Source organism: Corylus avellana, chromosome ca9, assembly GCF_901000735.1.
Source record: "Corylus avellana chromosome ca9, CavTom2PMs-1.0".
In the NCBI taxonomy this organism is placed as follows: domain Eukaryota; kingdom Viridiplantae; phylum Streptophyta; class Magnoliopsida; order Fagales; family Betulaceae; genus Corylus; species Corylus avellana.
The window spans coordinates 20,044,571-20,052,200 of NC_081549.1; the positions used below are offsets into that span (position 1 = coordinate 20,044,571).

The 7,630-nt window shown below is 36.6% G+C and overlaps 1 protein-coding gene and 1 non-coding gene across 2 annotated transcripts; both read right to left on the reverse strand.

Moving 5' to 3' along the window:
* Nucleotides 1-2,481: 2,481 nt before the first annotated feature.
* LOC132161658 (PRA1 family protein A1-like) lies at nt 2,482-7,559 on the reverse strand. Its single transcript, XM_059571820.1, has 8 exons — nt 7,139-7,559; nt 6,658-6,698; nt 6,490-6,568; nt 4,916-5,002; nt 4,655-4,743; nt 4,461-4,532; nt 4,248-4,376; nt 2,482-2,824 (listed from the first exon to the last, which is right to left on the reverse strand). The coding sequence occupies exons 1-7, from the start codon at nt 7,294-7,296 to the stop codon at nt 4,273-4,275; spliced, it is 630 nt and encodes a 209-aa protein (XP_059427803.1). The 5' UTR covers nt 7,297-7,559; the 3' UTR covers nt 2,482-2,824; nt 4,248-4,272.
* On the reverse strand, nt 7,557-7,630 carry TRNAV-CAC (transfer RNA valine (anticodon CAC)). The gene has a single exon. It is a non-coding gene; the product is annotated as a tRNA-Val (tRNA).

Genomic DNA, 7,630 nt, shown 5'->3' on the forward strand with positions numbered 1-7,630 from the left:
TCAATTTTTTTGGGCAACTAGTTAAAAGTTAAACTTAGAAGTCATGAAACAACAATGAGAATGAAAATAATAATAATATTATAAAAATATAATAATATTATTAAAATAAGTATTATTTAATTAATATTTAAATATTAAAAAAAAGAAGGTCCAATTTCAAAATTTCGCCTAAGGCCTTCAAATACATTGAGCCAGCAATGGCCGAGACCCGATTGACTCGCTCGAGACTTGCTGGGAGCCGGTTAGGACACTATCAGAACTCAGTTAATTAGGACATCGTCGAGACTCAGTTAGCACACAGCCGAGACCTAATCGTGACATTTTCGTAATTTAAAGTTTAATATAATTGAATATATATATATAATTTATGATTTTTTATACACGCCAAATACCAAAAAATATTTTCCACGAATTTATTTTACGTCGAAATAAATAAAAAATATTGTTTACGTCGAAACGGAGTCTTAGTCAAAAATAGGCAATAGAGGAAAATCATTACCGACTTCAGTTGGTTTGGTGGTAGATGGTAGAAGAGCTTTGAAAAGTCGGTTAACGAACTCGAACACAAAAGAACAATCTACTTTAAAAAAATAATTAAAAACCTTTCTTCATTTTGTTTCAAACAAAACAACGCGGTTTTATCCCCTGTACGTATATTAATCGCTTGTGAAAAACAGTAACCAAACTCATTCTCTCTCTCTCTCTCTCTCTCTTGCCGTCAAACGCGGTGGGCTGTGACTTCCCTCAAATCATCCAAGTTTACTCCTCTGACATCATTTTCTTTTTCTTTTTTAAAAGAGTTCTACGAATAATTGGAGAATTGGAGATATCTTTACTTTTCCTGTGCCTTGTCATGTAGGGAAAGGTTACGTACTGGAAGTATATATGGAATAAAGTTATCCTTTTGGCGCATCACAGATCGAGTTTCAATGTTCTCCAGCTAGCATTTTTCAGATACCTTTGTGCATTGGCTAGCTTAACCATGAAGATTGGACTTAATTGGATAGACACAAACAAGTGATCAATATATAATGTTGTGTTGTGGACGGCCAATGATCTTCCCTCTCCCTCATATCATAAAAATAATGATTATTCTTTTTGTTCTTAATTAAATATATTTCTTTCATTTTGCTTACGTCATATCCAATTAATTAAGCCCGTATCAAAAAAAAAAATTCCGTACATATGGGACCACATTAGTTGTTAAGAGTTCATAGGGTTTTATACTTTGTACGTGGAAGGGCATGCATTTAACCAAATATTATTTCATTCCAAAGAAATAGGTCCAACAAATAACAGAAAAGAAAAGCGTCCAATAATCTTTTGTTTTAGAACCAGCTAGCCTGAGATCTTTATTCAAGAAAAGGGGGAGAGAGAGAGAGAGAGAGAGGTGTTGGGCACTCGTCATCATCATGCTTTCATCGGATACAAAAAGGTTAGTCATGGAAGAACCTTCCTAGAATGGAAAAAAGATAGCTTTTTAGGTTAAGTAAAGCGAGAAGACACATGCGAAAAGCAAAAGCACTCCCCATGTGAATTTCAGAGTCTTCATGGAGATAGTCGGCTATTACTTTGAGTAGGTGAGTGCATGGAACCTTTAAGAGAAATTTAAAAAAAAAAAATTAAACAGAGAAAAACAGAACCAATTATCGTTGGAATTTAGGATTAACCCATGTTAACAAAAGAACAACGACAAATATATCCACAGTTTGTCCTGATGCAGAGTTTTATCATTCTAGATGCTTGGGTGTGATTTTGGGTTTCATTTATTTTTATTATTTCTCTGCCTATTGTTTTACCTTTGCAGCGTCTTAATTTTCTGAAATTAACTTCAAATTTCATTTTACAGAAGAATCTTACCTAATGAGGCTAAAGAATTTTTTTAGTGAATCGGAAATCACCATATCAATTAGCAGAGCAATGGGAAGCCTTTTGATAGTTAATTCTTGCTTGTAAATGGTAGAAGACTAAGGAAAGAGAATTAGAAGTGTTACATGTTAAGCCTTTTTTTGAAGCCAAGGCGTGGATGTCAGCAAAACCAGGCGGAGATGGGTTACAAGTTCAGACTTCTTGGATTCCGATTCTGCCAAGACCACAAGACTTCAACCCATCTACAAAGATGAACAAGTAAACCAGATTCTAGTAAAGCAAACGGGGCTGACAAAAGGGTGTTTTTGATGATTAGTTACGAAAAATTTAGCATTTTTGAGTTTATTATGTTTAGTGATCACGCTGATGTGTCATTCTCTCATTGAAGGGTACAAATGACTTAGTTTGTATCAAATGCCTATAGAAGTTATTCTCTCTATGAAATATCTCTCTTTCCATCAACCCAATTCTATCTGGACTCCACTTGAAGATGAATGAATTCATCTTCAATGAAGGCGGAAACCAGGTTATGTTAAAAAAGGCTCTCTTCTGTTTACAGCCTTTCCATTTCAATCTCACCAAACGTATATTCCTGCCAAGTACAACCTCAAATACTACCCATACAGGCAATTCAACAACTTCTATTAAGCAATGTAGAAGTCTATGACAACTAGAATGGGCATTTAAAGCTTGCCCAGATACAATGAGAACATTTGTGCTTACTGGATATAAATGCTCCAAGGTTTCTTCTACATATGGATAAAACAAATGGAAACAGTTTTTGCTTTACAGAGATAAGAGCTCTTGATTTACAACTTGGTGATCTGCGTAGAATAGCAGCTTTCACCTCTGAAATTCCAGTCCAACCAAAAGAAATTATTTTCTACCAAACGTAGCATCAGTTAATCCCATATTAAGAATGACCACCTGTTGTATGAGCTTCAGTGAACAATCCCTGAAAAGAACAGCAAAGAATGTGTGAAAACCCAAATTTTATGACAAAAACGCCAAAAAACGTTACGGCCAAATGTTTACGGATGACCAATTTAATCAGTAGAAGATTGGAATGTAAGGAAGAAAAAAAAAAAAAAAAAAAAAGTATAACAGATGGGAAAAAAAATATGGAACCATAAGCATAAACTTATGTTGGAATTGTGTTCGTTCACTCCATCCCACAACCAATATTGTGTCACAATCACGATAAGGCAGATATTGCAAAGCAAAGACAATTGATGTCTTATCAAATCAGCCGTAAGACAATGTCTAAAAGGGAGATAATCCCACTCAATTTCACACCTCAGAGGGTCTTGCATATAGCTAGGAACTAAGACAGACCAGAAACTCTGTTTGTTTAATCAAATTTAGCAAAAGCAGACTTAACACTCCTAGTCTGAAATCATTTCCATATCCATCTAAGCACCAAATCCCAATATTTTCTCAAAGAGATGAATAGGTCCCAAATAACGAGAGAGATGTAAAAAAGGTCTGGTTACACTTACGCCTATTCCTAATCCTAAACGGAATGTAATGACGTAGGGATCCATATTTAACTATAAATTTCATCATGTGCTCTTAAAGGCACTAGTAGAATCATACAACTCCTGTTTCCTTTTTTCCTTTTCCCCTTTTGTTGGGTGATTGCTTGCTTACAGGTGCCAGTCTCTTTAGCTCTCAATTTTCTGTGGCTGGTGGGATCTGAAATCGATGCTGAGATTACTCAAGATTAATTTAGCTTTACATCAGGATTAAGTCATGTTTTTTAACCAAGGGTTAAATCATCTTTGACTGCTTAAAGTGACCATTCTTTAGGAAAGAAGAAAACACCAGCACTTGTGCACGTGCACACTCATAAAATCATGCATGCACAATCAAACCAAACCAAAAACACAATCACCCATCCCTTTCTTTCCCCCAAGAAAAGAAGAGCACACCCAAAATTGTGCATTAGTATATGTGCTACACTAGTAAAAGAGGGAAATTGCAATGCAACTTTTTAGGACTTAACCGCAACAACAGAGGAAAATTAATGCCTAAAAAAATTTTTAAACCAAGACTAATTTTTTCAATATTAAAGATAGAGAAAATCTTATCAGTAGTAATACAAAATTCAACCCCTGGTTTTACTTATGAGATTGCAATAGATTAGTGCCTCAGACACTAATGGGCCCTAACATCTTTTATGCTATATGCCGATTCCTAAATAACTTGTAAATGGAGAAATTATTTTAGATTACAAATAAATCCAAATATTGAATTTCATGACAGCCATATCTGAAAACCATAGAGGCATAACAAAAACTTACAAAGCGCTACCTCATTATATGAAAACACAGTAAATGGTAGAAATTGAAACATGTAAAGCTCATAAAAATATTTACTCGCGTCCTGCAAACTCCATGTAAGCTACAGCTCACTATAATTGCGCCAAACCGAACGAAATTCTTCACGGAATGTGTTCAAGCGTGCTTTCAAATTAGGCGTTCTAAGACTTGCATGCAGGATAGTGGCTGAGAGAGAGAGCAAGAGAGAATTAACTCAAAATATACAAAATGCTAAGGAAAAACACGAGAGATTTACAGCACATTACATACCAAGAAGTCCAATGGCAAGAGCCCATAGGACAGTTAAGAGACCAGAAGAAATAAACCAAAGGACGAAACTCCCTACAAAAAGACAAAAAGGACATTGGGTAAGCATTTAAATAACTAATAAAAGTCATTAAGTGATGGTTTCTCGACTCTCAGCATATGCAGAAAAGAAAACATTGCTTTCAGAATTCAAATACCAGCAGAGAATATAAAAACAAACACCCAACGAGGCTGGCCGCAAATATATATTGCTCTTTTAGCTGATGGACGTCCACGAATAACAGGCCTGGCAATAACAAAACAATTTTTTTTTTATAAGTAATCAAAATATCATTAAAAGTGCAAAGCGCAACGAATATACACAAGAAGTATACAAGAGAAACGTCTAACTAGGAAAAAAGTACATCGATAGACATCACAGGACAACTTGCAGGCACATAATAAGCAAAGACACTTACGTAAGAGGAGGCCTCATCTTTGCAGCTAAGTGAGGAGAGAATTGCCTCACTGTTCTTGTTACCTTCTCATTAAAAGTACCTGCAAAGCTGTAGCTATAATCCTTAGCGACAACAGATGAGAAACTAACATGATGGTTACTGATAAGGAATTATATTATTGCATACCAGTATCACTGTATAAAGAGAAAAGATGCCTGGTATGACTTTTTTTCGCTTCCTAGATGGCCCTTTTATGTTTACTATCACTGCAGCCAATATAAAGAAACAAACAATAATACAGTCTCACCCCATCCCTGCATTTTGAATCATTTTATGCATAGGAGTAGACCTCTCTTCTAGTCAAAAGATAGCAGCGAATCCCACAGAATCACTGGCAACAGATTTAAGCCGCTGCCCAATCCCCACCCACAGGAAAAGAGAGACAGAAAGAGCAAATGGCAGAAAACAAACAATAGAAAATATAGGTTAGGGACAGTCAAGAGTCCCGTTGACAACGGACGCAACCAACTCAAGCTAATTTCACATGGGATATTCTGAAGTACATACTGTGCAACTTAAACTAATGAATTTCCATAATTTATTACTAAGATTTTTTATATCTTCAATACTCTACCCCATATATGCATAAGCAGACACAACAAAAAATTTCCACTGGATTGGTAACATGGGCATATATGTCATGCCGATTTCTTCCCACTTGTCAAAAGTACTTATATAGGAACTCTACAAAAATGAATACTTAATAATTGCTTTCTGAAAGTCCCAGTCAGTTTTTCCCTATCCACATCTTTCTGCTTTTCGAGAAATCAGACGGAGAAAAAAAAAAAAGTTGTTACTCATGTGAACAGAGGTCAACAAGGTCATGCACCACCTGTCTAGCTTTCTCCATGACATCACCCGTAGCATTACCCCATTACTGAACCATAAACCATGACAAACACTTCCACCACCACCACCACCATGTTCCAATTATGAGTGGACAGTTACCCAATCTAAAACACAAGTACAACTCTAAGCCTACTTATCAAAAACTGTATGTGCATGCTTGTGTATGTTCATGTGTGTGGTTGTAATATTGAGTCATTGACCATTATAAAACCATAGGAAGAAACTTTTCGATTTATTATGTATACATAAGCATAAAGTATACTCCCATAACTAATTCAGATCAATGAGTGACGTATAACATACTCACTTTTCATGACTTAGCCTCCTAAAAGGACAAATTGACTGCCCTGGACTCTATTTGGGCAAGGAAAAAGCCATAAATCATCAAGCCTCACTAACTTGCTCTAACCTACACCAGTAAAATCCTAACTTAAGTTACCATGAACTAAATATTCAAAATATTAAATGAATTTCACCACCAATACCCTCGGATAATGAGAATATAAAACATAGGCCTTAAATAGTAAAATATATATTGATATCCCCTCCAAAAAAAAACTCTTAGAACTATTTTTAATGATCAAAATTCCAACTAAGTAAACCGTATTCCCTGTAAACACAAACACATAACAGAAGTACATAACAAATAGACAAGCACGTGCACACACGTACATACAATGGCTTACCTGTCATTGAGGAAAGCAATGCTAAGTGCCGTCAGAAACGCAGCTACAAGAGAGAGTGGCCTCCGGAGAAAACCCAATCCTACATTCATAATGAAAATATAAAAACAAACACATTTGACATATTTATAACAAAGGAAATGGAGCATTAGAGCCCTCTTGTTCACTTACCAAGAATGAAAGTGATCATAATGAAGTAGTTGGTCCGGTAGCTGCAAGCAAATATTTCAGATGACGATAACAGATTAGTAAAACAAATACGAGCAATCACATTATTGGTAACCCAACAAAACCAAAACCCCCCACCCAAATGAGCCTAACATACCAACAAAGAGCTAGACGAGTCGCTTTTCACTTTCCAGGATACTAAATCAGCGTTATGCAATTACTTTCCCTAATTCAGTTAGGTATTCATTTTCAGGAACCCAAATATAGGGAAACAAGTAGGATGGATATTGATAAATATTTCAATTCTTACTCATCGGTTCTCAGCAACAAAAGAACTTGCCGATTTAGATCCAAGCCGATTTAATTCACAAGAAAATGCAAAATTCAAGCAGAACTCGGTAATTCAAGCAAGAAAGAAAAAGAGACTAAACAACCACATAATCGAGCTAAAGAAGCATGAAAATAAGTCAGAAGGAAATCGTACTAGTAGAGATTGCATTTGAGGCGGCTATTCCACTTGGCGTACGATCTGGGGACGGTGAACCTGGAGAAGAATTCGGAGAGAGGGCGCGGCGGCGACGACCAGTCGACCTCGCGCAGGGCGTCAATCAGATCCTCCGCTGTCACGTTGCCCCAATCCATAGCTCTCTCGGATTCTGCTACGAAACCCTAGAAAGACAACCTTAAAAATACGGGGACGAAAAGAAAAAAAAATAACGAGTTGCGAAGCGAGAGCGAGAAGGAATCGAGGTTGGAGGTGGGTGATCGTCTGAGATAGGATGGAGCGATTTGGGGAGGGAGATAATGAGGAAGCGTTGATGGAAGGAAATGGTTTTGGGAGGTTTTGAGCCAACGAAGGTTCGTCTGGAAAAGTTAAGAGGAATTTGACCAAAAAGCTAGCATGTCTGAGCCCGGGTTCGAACCGGGGACCTCTAGTGTGTGAGACTAGCGTGATAACCGACTACACCACCCAGAC